At 57.7% G+C, this 14,003-nt stretch overlaps 1 protein-coding gene across 1 annotated transcript; it reads left to right on the top strand.

Moving 5' to 3' along the window:
• The first annotated feature begins 298 nt into the window (after window positions 1-298).
• WNT10A (Wnt family member 10A) lies at window positions 299-13,271 on the top strand. The gene is made up of 4 exons (XM_059168026.1): window positions 299-844; window positions 1,861-2,123; window positions 9,044-9,423; window positions 12,012-13,271. The coding sequence occupies exons 1-4, from the start codon at window positions 732-734 to the stop codon at window positions 12,507-12,509; spliced, it is 1,254 nt and encodes a 417-aa protein (XP_059024009.1). The 5' UTR covers window positions 299-731; the 3' UTR covers window positions 12,510-13,271.
• The last annotated feature ends 732 nt before the right edge of the window (window positions 13,272-14,003 follow it).

Genomic DNA, 14,003 nt, shown 5'->3' with positions numbered 1-14,003 from the left:
AACCAGCGCGCCCCTGGCACTGGCACCTCCACGTGCACGCGCGCGCACGGACCCCCAACACTTCTCCTTCCTCTGCCCTCCGCACCGCCGCTTCCACCCCGAGTCCTGAGCGGTCGCGGTGGCCTCACGACCGGTACACACTCCCCCGTCGTGACGTCACCTGGGGTAGAGCCCTGAGACACATGGGCGGGGGGGGGGGGGGGTAAGGGGGGGAGGAAAGGGGAGGCGGCAGAGATCCCTGATCCGGGACAGTCACTCACTCTCTGGGCGGTGGGGCCGGGCACAGACAGCGCCGCCCCCCCCACACCCCACCCCACCCCACCCCCGCCCGCCTCGCACGCCCTCGGAAGCACGCAGGCTTGAGGCGCTGCTCTGGGGGGCTCCCCGGCACCCCAACCTCTCGTCCCCAGCCCGCAGCACCTCCGGCCCCCTCCTTACCCTCGAGAGGCACCAGGAGTTGTCGCAGGGGGGCCTTGGGAAATTCCCTGGACCCCTGTGCCAGGAGGTGCCCGGTGCGCCCGCCCGCCCCCCCCCACCCCGAGGGCGGTGCCCGGGGGCGCTGCCCCATGGAGCGGGGAGGCGGGCGCCGTCTGCTCCCGGAGCCGTGACCCGAGTCGGAGCTCTGTGTCGCAGCCGCCCCGACCCCTGCGGATCATGCGCCGTCGCCCCTGGCTCGCCGGTCCCGCCGGGCTGTGAGCCCCCCACTCCTGGCCCGTGACGGCCCGCGCGCCATGGGCAGCACCCACCCTTGCCCCTGGCCGCGGCTCCGACCTCGGCCCCAGCCGCGGCCCGCGCTCTGCGCGCTCTTCTTCTTCCTACTGCTGCTGGCTACCGCCGTGCCCAGGTGAGCCCTCACCTTCCGCCCCGCCCTCCTGGAGAGCTGCGACCCCCAGCCGCGGGGGGCCTCTGGCGCTCCCGCTGGGGCAGGGGACCCTGGAAGGAGGGAGGGACTGTGTCGCAGGAAAGTGCTGGTGCCCAATGAAAGACACTGCCCTCATAGGTGGGGGCTGAACTGGTGACAGAATCCGGGCAGTCCACGGAGACAAGGCTGTACCCAGGAAAGTGAAGGCTACTAGCAGACTGGGTGTATGTGTGAGGGGGAAAGTGCCAACCTGGAGTCCGCCCCAGGCTGGGGGAATGCGTCCCCACCCCCAGGAAAGAGCTCAAACTGCCTTGCTCCACCTCAGAGATGACTCCCCTGGCAGGGGCACTGGGGGTGGGGGGTGCTGGAAGGGAGTAGTTCAGGTGGGGTCACTGAGACAGCTGCAGTCAGAAGGGTTCTCAGTGTGTGTGTGTGTGATTTTGTGAACCCTGGGGGTTAAGTTGTAAACAGCAGTCTGTGTGTGCACATGTGTGCGACTGAGAGTTTACAGATCAGATACATGTTAAGATGTTCCTGTGTTCATTCTTGGGTCTGTGTGTGCGCATGTATCGCTCTGTCTGCAGTGTGCATGTGTGTAAGTGTTCTTGGGTCTGTGTGGCCCCCTCAATGTGTGAGAAATGTGTCAGTGTGATTGGGACGGTCTGAAACAGGCATTGGGAGTGGTGTCCTGGGGAATGCTACGGACGTGAGCATCAGGGCCTCAGCAGGTCCTTATGAAATATGTGCGCATTTTGGATGTGTGTGCATTTACACGTTAACTTGTGTAGGTGTGCAGCTGGGCAAGTGGCGTTGGAGGCAATGATGATAAGAGGACCAAGGACAGGAGAAGGCTTTAGGACTCTACCTGTAAGCCTAACCTTTAGAAGCAGAGGTTGGAACAGGGGGACTCTGGCCTTTGGGACAGAGTGTGGATTGCTAAGTGGGGCCCTCTTAGCTCCCCCAAACGCTCACCCACACCCACTCCTCACTTCCTGCAGGTCTGCACCCAACGACATTCTGGGCCTCCGCCTCCCCCCGGAGCCTGTGCTCAATGCCAACACGGTGTGCCTGACATTGCCAGGCCTGAGCAGGAGGCAGATGGAAGTGTGTGTGCGTCACCCCGATGTGGCCGCCTCGGCCATCCAGGGCATCCAGATCGCCATCCACGAGTGCCAGCACCAGTTCCGGGACCAGCGCTGGAATTGCTCTAGTCTGGAGACTCGAAACAAGATCCCCTATGAAAGCCCCATCTTCAGCCGAGGTAGCTGCCCCCTCCCCACTCCCCTTGCCCTTCTGCGTACCCATCCAGCACCTTCATCAGGAAAGCCAACTACCCCCAACACACTCCCTCAAGCTGGCAACTAGCCCCCCCCCCAGGTGCCCATCTACCAGCCAGACTGCTCCTATCTGGTCTTGGCTGGTCTACCGGGGGCCAGACAAACGGGGCAGATGTGTCTCCAGCCTGAGCTGCTTGGGCTGAGGGTAGCGGGTTCCATGCCTGAGAACTGACTCCTGGTTTAGCCTGCCCTGTCATTGACACTGTATATCTCAGGCTCAGGAAAGATCCACATTTGTCACCTTTCTCAATCCTCCCTCTCCCTAGTAAACAGCATTTAGGTTGGAGAGCCTGGGATAAGGTGCCCAGAGCCAGCAGGAAGGATTTTTCCCGAAAGGTGTGGGTGAGGGAAGCCCGGGCAGGTAAAATGTCTGTACTTCTGCAAAAGCTCTTCCCGGCAGGCAGGGTACACCACCAGCCTCTGTGTCATTCTCGCCGCCCCCGAGAACCTTCTCTGAATCAGAGGCTCTGGGTGTGTGCATGCCTCCCGCCCAGCAGGCCTGACAGCTCTGCCAACCCCTCTTCCCCTCACAGCCCATAGAAGCCCCAGCCCACTCCCTGTCCTCCCCTGGGACTTCTGGGTGACCCAGGGTCTATCGTGACAACCTCTAGAGGAGCTTGGGCTGGAGATAGTTTCTGCTCACACCCACCTCCTGCCTTAGTACCTTAGGTCTTGACTCAGATCTTTTGGGGAAGATGGGGGGTGTATCTATCTTTGCCTCTCAGCTACCTGAGTGGGACAGTGTGGGGACCTGGCTCCTTGGGACTTGTCCAATTCTCAGTTGACAGTGGAGGAAGAGGGGTACCCCTATACCCTGTGGCCTTGGGGCCCAGAGACTTCTGGAGGAGTCAGACTCCGAGGTACCCTAATTTCAAAAAGAACTCGGCCAGCTGGGGACAATCCCCTTTTCACTAGGACCCCTCCTTGCATCCCCAGGGGCCCCCAGGGAGCAAGTCCGGGGCCAACGCAGCCTCCCCCAGCCCAGCTCCAGGCCGCCCGCCCCGCCCCCGCGCGCCCTCCCCACTCCCTCCCCCGCGCGCCCGGGGCGCTGTTTCTACCCGGCCGAGCCCAGCCCGACGCGTGTGGCGGCATGCAGCCGCGAACTAATCCCCGCGGGGCCGCGGCAGACGGCTCCCGGCCCTAGCCGCGCGGCTCTCCAAGGGGCTCCCCCCACCCCCATCCCCACCCCCGCCGCCCCTGCCCCGCGCTCCCCGCCCCGCCCGCGCGCCCCGCTGCACCCGAGCCCCGCAGAACCGGCAGACGGCGGCTACGGGGGGACCCGGGCCTAGCGCCCAGCCCCAGCCGCCCGCGCTCGCCCACGTCACGGTACAGGCCTGTGCCTCTGTCCTGTCCTGGCCGGGCGGGAGCTCTCCCCGGCCGCCGAGCGGCAGCTCCTACTCCGGGTTTCTAGGTGACCCGTGAGTTCCCCGACGCCCCGTGTTCCCTCCAGCCCTCGGGCCCACGCAATGAGGAACCCCCCCACCCAGTCCTTGATTTGGGTTCTGCTCGCGTGGGCGGGGGGCGTTGGACAGGCGCTGAGGTTCTCACCCCAGCCGCTTCTGGTGAGGCAAGGCAAGGCAAGGCAAGGCAAGCTCTTCATCCCTCTTGCCGGCCTCGGTGTCCCCTCTTGCCCTCTGGGCCTCCTGTTCCCTCTAGATAGAGTGAGCCCAAGCGTCTTGATTACTTCGGCCGCGAGAGGTCTGTGGGGCTCGGTAGAGGACGTGGGGTCTTTGAAGGTCAGGGGTGAGTTCGGAGCGGTGGAAGCGCGCGGGCTTGGCGCGGCGCCAGGCGCTCCCGGGTTCACCTGCAGTTTAATACGCGGGAGGTGAGCTGGGGGGACGGGTAGGGGGTAGGTTAGGGGTGGAGGGGGAGACTTGCCGGGGCTAGCCGGGGCGGGGCGGTGCGCAGTGCGGGGAGAAGGGGCGGGACAGCGGCTCCTGGGCTCTGGCAGTGGGGCTGGGCTCCTTCCTTCGGCCTTGAAACACTGTCCTACTAGGTGGCTTCTGCTCCCGCATTGCGACACCCTATTTTCTACCTCTCCCTCCTCGCTGGGGACTCTGGGCTTCTGGAAAAAATTGCCACTTTCTCCTGCCGCCGGCCACCATTACAACCCTTCCCTCACTCTGTATCTGGATTCATCCTTCATCCTCCTGTGGGGTTATATCCCCTGCCCATCACCACAAAGACTGGCTAAATTTGACTTCTGTGGGACCATTCTTGGTGGCAGCCAATCCCTGTGCTGGGTCCTTCCCCCAGTGTTCTTTTCAAATTGTGAATTGTCCCATGTTGGGTCAGGTGACCTGTTTCCCCCAAGTGGAAGACGGGGCACTGACCCCTCTTCCAACCCAGATTGCCAGTGGGGTTCTCTTAAAGGTTCGTTCTGCTATATCTAGAGTTCAGAGACTGCTAGGAAGAGGTGGTCCCTTGGGACTTCCACCTTAATGCTGTTACTGCATCTGATTGTCCTGGCATGTCCCCAGAAATGGATTGGGTAAAGGGATGAGGTTCCAGTGTAGGAGGAAAAGGTGCTTGAACATCTAGAGTGGACATACTTGGGAAGGCAGGGCATATAACAGGGCTTTACCCAGTCCAGGAGAGGGCATGACAGGGTGCTAGAACCTGGGTGGGTAGGGACAGGGAGAGAGGCCTCTCGGGGGCTAGAATCCAAAAAAAGCTGTGGGAAGGTCCCCGACCCAGGGGTGGCTCTGACCTAAGGTCCAGGGCACTGATATCCCCAGGTTTTTGTTTTGAGGATCCAGACCATTGGAATCTGCTGGGCAACACATCTGGAGGGAAGCCCCTCATCGTGTGTACTAGAACACCTATTCATCTGTCACTCAATACAGGGGACAATGGAGTGGAAAGAGGGGGTGAGGGGCCAGGGAGAGGCTGGTGGAGGCAAGTGTAGGAGATTCCAGCAGCAGGCCCTAGGAACACCCACACAGGTTAGTCTTGCCCTCTTCCAAGGCCCAGACCCATCTAGAATGGATGGAAAGAGGGGGCATGAGGCCCAGCAGCCAGCCAGGCTCTCAGCCCAATGGAAGCCCAGTTTGGGAGTTCAGGGTCTGCTCTCCAAAGCCCTGGCTTTTTCTTCTCCCACCTCCCTTTTACGGCCATCCTTGAGGAGGCTTGGTTCTATGCCTAGGCCTGCAGGCTTGGGGTTACTGGTACAAGCAGATAGGGAGACAGAGGCTTGGGCAATCATATACCAGGATCACCTAATGTTCCATTATTCTAATAGCTCCCAATAAGTTAGCTAATACATATTAAGTACTTGCTGTTTGTCTGACACTGTTTTGTTTTTGTCTTTGTTTTTTTTAAAGATTTTATTTATTTATTTGGCAGACAGAGATCACAAATAGGCAGAGAGGCAGGCAGAAGGGGAGGAGAGGTAGGCTCCCCACTGAGCAGAGAGCCTGGTGTAGGGCTTGATCCCAGGACTCTGGGATCATGACCTGAATGGAAGGCACAGTCTTAACCCACTGAGCCACGAAGGCGCCCCTGTCTGGCAGTGTTCTGAAGCACTTTTTCTGTACTTTAAGATCCTCAAACAGTTCCCATGCAATGGGTGCTATTAGTATCCTCATTTTACAAATGAAGCAATGAGAGGTTAGGTAACTTGCCATTAGTTACACAGCTTCTAAGGGAACTATGGAGCCAGGACTCAAATGTGGGCCAGCTGACTTTAAAGACTGCCCTCAACCACTGCCTCCCTGAGCTACCAGGCAATGAAACTGACACGTATAAACACACACACACACACACACACACACACACACCTACCTTTGTTTGTGCAAACGTGTAGCCACATTCAGTGTCACCCCTAAGTGTTCCCACATGCACACAACCCTCTCTCCCTCTTTCTCTCTCAGCGCAGGCACAGGAGCAATGCACAGATGATTTGCATGGAGGGGATGGAGACCAGATCTCTCCCCTTCCCTCCCTCTTTGACTCAAATAGGCGGGGCTCAAGCGTCTCTGATCCCTCCTAGTTCCCACTGGCTCCTGAACCCTCTCTCATCCATGCTCCCCTGCCCTCCCATTCTCCTCCCCCAGCCCCATCCTGGAGCAGCAGCTGACTCCACTTAGATGCTGGCAGTCCCTGTCCCAGATCAAAGGCAGGACAACTAATTGTGCGTCTTAACAAGCCCCCACCTCCCTCCATGCTTCAGGCAGCCCAGCTGGCCCTGGCCCCACCCCTCTCCCCCTCCAGCTGGCCAGATGGCACAGTGCCTGTGTCTGCCCCAGACAGTCAGGGCCAGGACCGAAACTGGGGCCCTGAGTGGGAGCTGGGGGCAGACCTAGGAGGCTGGATGTCTCTGAATCCTGGATGCTTGCAGCAGAGGGTGGTCACAAGGGCCCTGCCTGGCTGCCCCTGCACGTGGTTGTGACAGCTGCCAGAGGCCATGGCGTGGCGTCTTTGGCTACCTGGGTTAGGTAGGGGTGTTCTTTGTAGATTGTGAACTACATTTTTCCAGACTTCTCTGGACCTGCTTCTGAATGTCACAAAGCCCGGAAGATGGTGATTGGCCCAGCATGTCCCCTTGGACCAGCCTCTTGCCCTTTCTTAGTAGCATGCATAGATAGGGCCATAGGAATTGGGACCGGGGACACTTGGGTTTCTTACTCAGGAGGATGTCTTCCCTAGAGCCAAGTGTCCTTTAGCAGAAAGTTACCAGGCCTGGGAGCTGAGAGAGCTGGGGCTGGTGGGCTACCTAACCCCTGTGACCTTGGGCATCTATCTCCCTTTTGCACTGTGTGTGTTGAAGTGGGGGATGGTTCCTGAGGCCCAAGCTGCTTCTGGAGATCTGAGTATTGCCATTTGGCCTTGCAGTGAGCTGATGAGCTCCCTAGCAATAGGGGAAATGCTGAGAGTTCCACAGCTGAAAGGCAGTGGGTAAGCACTTTCCCTTGGGCCCCACCTCCCATGTCAGTGTCTACTCCTCTCCAGCTCCCACCAATTCCCAACATCCCCTTAAAAGGCTTCAGGCCAATCCTCATCTCCTCCTGTCTGCTCATAGCTGGGCTCCTTACAGAAAAGGTCCTGAGATGATGGAGAGAGAAGATGGACAGGGATAGCCTGCTTCTTGGGCTTCTGGTGGCCCATGTGATTGATCCTAAAGTAGGTCATGAGCCGCTGGGCTCTGTCCCTGATTGGGGAAACAAGAACCAATGGCCTGGAACTACAGCTGTTGTGAGTGGAATGAGACAGCATGAAGAACTTCTCAAAAACAGCTAATGTTTCTGCAGTACTCACTATGAGTAACATACTCTTCTAAGTACTTGAAATTTACTAATTCTTGGGACAACAATGAAGCAGTTCGTAACAGTCTTGTTTTACAGATGAGAAAACTGAGGCACAGAGGTCAAGTCACTTGGCCAAGGTCATGTAGCTATTAACAGCTAATAAATGGAAGAGCTAAGATTTGAACACAGACAGTTTGCCTCCAGAGTTCTACTTCCAACGACTACACATCTTGTTTTTTAGGGTGGGTGAGTGGCTAGCTAAGGACAGGAGGACAGGACCCTGTGATGCAGAGGGTGAGCATGGAGGGTGCGGGATTGGGCTAGGGTCTCTGTCCAGTCCTTATTGGCTCTCTGAGGTCTGTGGGAACTCCCAGAGCATGTCCTTCCAGTCTTCGATGCTAGTGTGGAAAGATTCAGAGTTCTTTCCTCTGAATCTCTGGTCTCCTGCAAGCCTCTGCTCTCCTGCTAGGGTCTGGCCTTGGGCGCAGGTGAGTTCTCTTGATTGCTCCTGGCTTCTTGTCCCACTGCCCACACTCTCTCAATTTCAGAGGTTGGTCAGAGACTTGTACCAGAAAATGCTGCTAGCTGGTCCCTTCTAGATGCAGAATAAGCCAGAAGTGGGTCCCAGAGCCAGAGCATCTTCTGCAAGTAGACCTCCCCCTGCCAAGGAGACCCAGACCTACCAGGGCCTTCCCAGAGGATGGGTCGGACTGGGAAACACCGAGGAGAACAGTAGTGGAGACCAGTCCTGGGCCCCTGAGAGTGGTTCATCAGGGTGTCCGTGCCCCTGAGCATCTCAAGGAAAGTGTCTGCCTTAGCTCATCCTTTCCTCTCAACTTTCAACACTACGTGCAGGGCACTGGGCTGTGTTTCAGCATCCCTCAAACAACCCCTTCAGCTGACCTAGACCCACTGCAGGATAGGTGGTGGAATGGTGCCCTTTTCTCAGATTTTCTGGGATGCCTGTGGACAGGGAAAGGGAAAACTCATGGGGTCTTTTCTCTGGCTCTTGAACTTGGCCATCAGAGAATGTTCTGTAGTCGGCAGAAGCGAGTGACACCAGGAAGGCAGACTTGGGGCCGGGAGCTTTAGGCGGACACCATTTCCTCTTACTTGCCCTTCTGCATCTTTAGCATCCTCTGGGGCCTGGAAGTCCATCACGAATGATATATATTTTTTTTAGGTTAAACTTTGTCTTCTTTCTGCAGGCTTATTTTTAAAATTGCAAACATAGCATGAGAGATAATAGATTCAGTCCCTGATTTTCAAAAGAACGTTTACCAGATACTTTCTGTCCAACAGGAGAGAGGTAGACACAGACTCTGAGCTTGCTAAGGGTGATGTTAATGAAACCAGGAATGGAGTGTCAAGCAAAAAGAGGGCTCTGGGGGAGGCCTTCCCCACTCCACTCTGTACCCCAAACTTCTAGGGGGTGATTTCTGCCCCTCTTTGAGCCTGTATCCCTGTACCAGACCTTCCCCCAACACTGGGCCTCGGTTTCCTCCTCTTATGAGAAGGTCGGGCAGGGAGGGCGGAGGCATGAGACATCTGAGACATCGAAGCCCCCCAGAGTCTGTTTCCTGGATCTCCACCCCCAGGCTTTCGAGAGAGCGCCTTCGCCTACGCCATCGCCGCAGCCGGGGTCGTACACGCTGTGTCCAATGCCTGTGCCCTGGGTAAACTGAGGGCTTGCGGCTGCGACGCCTCCCGGCGCGGGGACGAGGAGGCCTTCCGCCGGAAGCTGCACCGCCTGCAGCTGGACGCGCTCCAGCGTGGTAAGGGCCTCAGCCACGGGGTCCCGGAACACCCGGCTCTGCCCCCTGCCAGCCCGGGCCTGCAGGACTCCTGGGAGTGGGGCGGCTGTAGCCCCGACGTGGGCTTCGGGGAGCGCTTCTCTAAGGACTTTCTGGACTCCCGGGAGCCTCACAGAGATATCCACGCACGCATGAGGCTCCACAACAACCGAGTTGGGAGGCAGGTGAGAGCCCCACCCGCCCCGCCTGGGGCCTGTTCCAGACCCCTCTGCCTAGGGCTCCTCCCCTCCCCCACCCCAGGCCGACCTCTCCTCTAGGGAACACAGCCACTCCACCTAGCTCAGCAGCTTTCTCATTGCCCCCTGCCTAATCCAGTCCTCAAACCTGCATTGGAGGCCCACTGTGTGCCAGGCACTGGACTAGGTGGGGGAGGCAGGGATGAGACCTGCCCTGTCCTGGATCAGCTTCCCCCTCTGCTGGGCAGCCTGGTCCTCTCCTTACCTTGCAGTGAGCGGTGGAAGGGGCACTGGACTGCAATCAGGGCCTTGGGGGCCTTGGCCCTGCTCTGCCGCTCTGTCACCTCCCCTATAAAACAAGAAAGTTGAACTGGATCACCCAGTCCCCTACATCCCCCCAGCCCTGGCCCAGCTCTAATGTTCCATGATTCTGTGCTATCCTATGCTGTGATCTTTGACCTCTTGCAGCCTTTCTGTGCAGAATGAGGGATTCCTGCAAGGGGAGGTGCCTGGGGGCCACCATGTGTGGGGGTTGCATGGTTGCTTTTCTTCTTTACCTCCCTTCCTTTGAATGTTCATACTACTCAAAGATCATTCATTAAAGAAAAAAAAAGAAGAAGAAGAAGAAGAAGAAGAAGAAGAAGAAGAAGAAGAAGAAGAAGAAGAAAGGAAAGGAAAGGAATAATCTCCTGCATTTAGGGAAGGGAATGGATAACCACCTGCATTTATTTTGTCCTTCCTATGTGTCAGGGACTGCCTGGAGCACCTTAGTGCCTAGCAGCCTATTTAATCCTTACAACTAGCTCTGAGGGTCCTAGTATTAGCCTCGTGTTCAGATACGGAAACCGAGGTACAGAAAGATGGAGGAGCTTGCCCAAGGCCATGCAACCTAGGAGGAAGTGGGAAAGGAGGATTGGTCTGCAGGCAGCTGAGCACCAGGCCTGTGCTCTCTCGAGCTGAGCTGCGGCCTTGCCTGTACTGAGCTGTGGCCTTGTCTGCACTCTGCGTCTGCCTCCACTGAGATGCCCCCTTAGTCCTCTCTCATAACTCCGCACCCTCCTTTCCTGGCTGCTCAGCCCCCATCCCTTCTCTCTGGCTCTGCCTGGCCTGCCTTCGGGCCTTGTTTCTGCCTTCCCCTCGCTCTGGCTCGCACCTGTCCCTCCGCATCCCCTTTTCTCCGGGCCTCTTAGCCCAGGCCATTCGCCTTTTCCTTTCAGAGACTCGGAGCTGATTCAGCTCTTCCAAGCCTGACTTAGAGGTGAAGTAAACTGAGGCATACACACCCTCAGGTCACATCCAGCTTCCACCCAGCCCTGCCCTGTTCACCCAGCTTCTTTCCCAAGCTTCCATACTATCCCAGCCCATACCAACAGTACCTCCCCCTCCTTGTTAAACTGCTTAATTAATGGCTGCTGCCTGTGGGAAGCAAACGTTCTGGAGCTGTTGGTAGGGGGTGGGGTGGGGGGGCTTGGGCTGGTTCCTCCATGGTGCTGACACCACAGGCTGCACCTATCAGCAGAGGGGCCTTTTAAGACTCAGAAGGCATGGTCTCTGTTTTGTGGCCTTAACCGCCCAGGTTGGAGGGCCCCAGATCATTGCTCTCCCCCCCAGACGTTGTGTTCTGGAATGGAATCTGGGGGTGGGGGGAGAAGATGTGGCCAACTGCTTCTGGTGTCTCTAGTGAGGATAATAATGGCAAGGGGTTCTTTGGGAGGAGATTCTAGAGCAGGCTGAGAGCTGGGCAGAGGCAGTGGGTAGGCTGTATTCCTGTAACTACTTCCCTTGGAGGTGTGGGGTCTTGTCCTCATTTTCATTGCGGGGGGGGGGGGTCTGGTTCTCTGGGACTCTTCCCGTTCTGTAGGCAGGTAGAGCCTTTGGCCCCTGTTGATGCTCACTCTCCCCTAGGAGGAACCGTGGCATTCAGCATTGGGCAGAATAAGCCCCAGCCAGTATCATGGAGGAGAGAGGAGTGTCCCCAGTTTCTGTCCCCTCCGTAGGCTCTCTGCGAAGGGCTGCAGGGCCAGAGGCTGAGAGGGGCTTTCTCAGACTCTCCACAGCCCCAACTCATGCCTGGATAGAGGCCAGAAGCTTTGGGTATGAGATATATTGGGGCCAGCACCCACCCCTGCTCCTGGCCCCCACCTGAGGGGTGGAAGGAGAGGGAATTTCCCTGAGGATCTGGGATCCCCCCTCAGGAAGCGAGAGCCTCCAGCCCCAAGGGCCCCCTGCAGCTGCTGGAAAAGGAGAGGAGGGGAGGAAGGAGGGAATTCCCCCAGGACCTGGCCTGGTGGGAGGAGGGATGGGAGAACAGTCCTGAAGAGCAAGGCGGGAGTTGTTCTCGGGACTGCCAGGCTCAGGAGCCGTGCGGCCCACAGCCCACAATCCTACACACACCCACACACCTCCGCCCGCCCCGCCCCCCTCGCCCCGTTCTGTTTCGGGCCTCAGCTTTTGCCTGTGTTCGATGGGAGTCAGTTTCAGAATTCTCCGAGATTCTGGAAGGCCAGTGTCTGCGCTGGGAGGAGGGCCGTGGGGCTGGCCGCGGGCGTCACCCCTCGCCGTGCCTCCCTCCGCAGGCGGTGATGGAGAACATGCGGCGGAAGTGCAAGTGCCACGGCACGTCGGGCAGCTGCCAGCTCAAGACGTGCTGGCAGGTGACGCCGGAGTTCCGCGCCGTGGGGGCGCTGCTGCGCAGCCGCTTCCACCGCGCCACGCTCATCCGGCCGCACAACCGCAACGGCGGCCAGCTGGAGCCCGGCCCCGCGGGGGCCCCCTCGCCCGCCCCGGGTGTCCCGGGGTCGCGGCGCCGCGCCAGCCCCGCCGACCTCGTCTACTTCGAGAAGTCGCCCGACTTCTGCGAGCGCGAGCCGCGCCTGGACTCGGCGGGCACCGTGGGCCGCCTGTGCAACAAGAGCAGCGCGGGCCCTGACGGCTGTGGCAGCATGTGCTGCGGCCGCGGCCACAACATCCTGCGCCAGACGCGCAGCGAGCGCTGCCACTGCCGCTTCCACTGGTGCTGCTTCGTCGTCTGCGAGGAGTGCCGCATCACCGAGTGGGTCAGCGTCTGCAAGTGAGCGGAGGGCCCCAGCCGGAGCCCGGCCCTCTGCCGCTTGCCAGATTGGCTCTCCGGACAGCGTCGTCGTCCAGACTCCTGGGAGAGGAGTTTGGACCCTCTGATCGGAGAGGGACCTCCAGGCTCTGAGGGTCAGATCGGCAATCAGGAGGCAGTCCCCACCTGCCTGGACGCCACCCCTCACTTCTGTGGGCTCCCGGTGTGCCTCAATGCTCGTTGCCCCAGGCTCAGTCATCTCCTCTGGGCTGGGAATTAACCCACACCCAGGGCGAGGGCGATTGTCATGGGGCAGTCTCTGGGCCTTTCCCGTTTCCTGTCTTCACCTCTTCCCCCTGGAGAGAGAGGGAATGGAAGCGGATGGGCAGGGGGCGGATGATTAGAAAAGAAAAAATGGACGTCACTGAGCTGAAGTGATTCTGTAGAGGCCGCCGATGCCCTCCCCCAAGGGCCTCTTCTCCTCATCGTTCATGTTCATTTAACAAATATTTATTTTGCACTTTTTTGTGGCCTGGCACTCTGCAGGGGACGAAGGGTGCTGAGGATACAGATGTGAATAAGAGAGACACAGCACCTGTCCTTTTGGAGTTTACATCCTGGTTGGGGGAGAGGGACAATAAACAAGTAAACACATGAACGAGGTCATCTCAGACGATGCTCTGTGCGGTGAAGAAAATAAAGCTTGGGGCTCATGTAGAGTGATTTGTGGGGAGTGGGGCCCCTTTATTTTTTGTTTGCATTAAAAAACCTTTTTGAGTACAGTTGACACACAATGTTACATTAGTTGCAGATGTACAAAATAGTGATTGGACAAGTCTATCCATTAAGCTGTGCTCACTACAAACAAGCTACCATCTGTCACCATAGGACGCTGTTACAATGCCAGTGACTGTATTCCTTATGCTGTGCCTTGTGTTCCTATGACTAATTCATTCCATAACTGGAAGCCTTCCTCTCCCACTCCCCTTCACCCATTTTGTCCATCCCCCAAGCCCCTTTCCCTCAGGCAACCATCAGCTCATTCTCTGTATTTATAGTTCCATTCTGCCTTTTGTTTGTTGATTCATTTTTATTTATTTTTTTTTTTAGATGCCACATGGGAGTGAACTTCTGTGGTATTTGTCTTTCCCAGTCTGGTTTATTTCACTCTGTGTAATACTTTCAAGGTCTGTCCATGTAACTGTGAATGCCAAGCTGTCTTCCTTTGTTACCACTGCATAATATTCCATTTGTGTGTGTATGTGTGTGTATCTACACACACACAGCCCACAGCATCTTTTTAAACTATTCATTTATTGATAGATACATAGGTAGGAGTATGGCCCCTTTAGAGAAAGACATTGGTCTGGGAAGGCCTCTCTGAGTTGTTTTGCTCATGCAGAGACCAGTACAATGGGGACAGCTGTGCACAGATTGAGCGCACGGGCTTTTCAGGCAGAGACAAGAGTTTAGTAGTGAGGAAAATGTCCTCGGGAGAAGCAGCAAAGAAGCCAGTGTG

The sequence above is a fragment of the Mustela lutreola genome, chromosome 3 (genome assembly GCF_030435805.1).
Source record: "Mustela lutreola isolate mMusLut2 chromosome 3, mMusLut2.pri, whole genome shotgun sequence".
Classification (NCBI taxonomy): domain Eukaryota; kingdom Metazoa; phylum Chordata; class Mammalia; order Carnivora; family Mustelidae; genus Mustela; species Mustela lutreola.
The sequence above is the reverse complement of the archived record's forward strand: the minus strand, read 5'-3'. Positions and strand labels throughout refer to the sequence as shown.

Coding starts and splice junctions, on each gene's coding strand:
- WNT10A (XM_059168026.1), top strand. CDS start 732: ATGGGCAGCACCCACCCTTGCCCCTGGCCGCGGCTCCGACCTCGGCCC. Junction 845..1,860: donor CTGGCTACCGCCGTGCCCAG/GTGAGCCCTCAC, acceptor CACTTCCTGCAG/GTCTGCACCCAACGACATTC. Junction 2,124..9,043: donor AAGCCCCATCTTCAGCCGAG/GTAGCTGCCCCC, acceptor CTCCACCCCCAG/GCTTTCGAGAGAGCGCCTTC.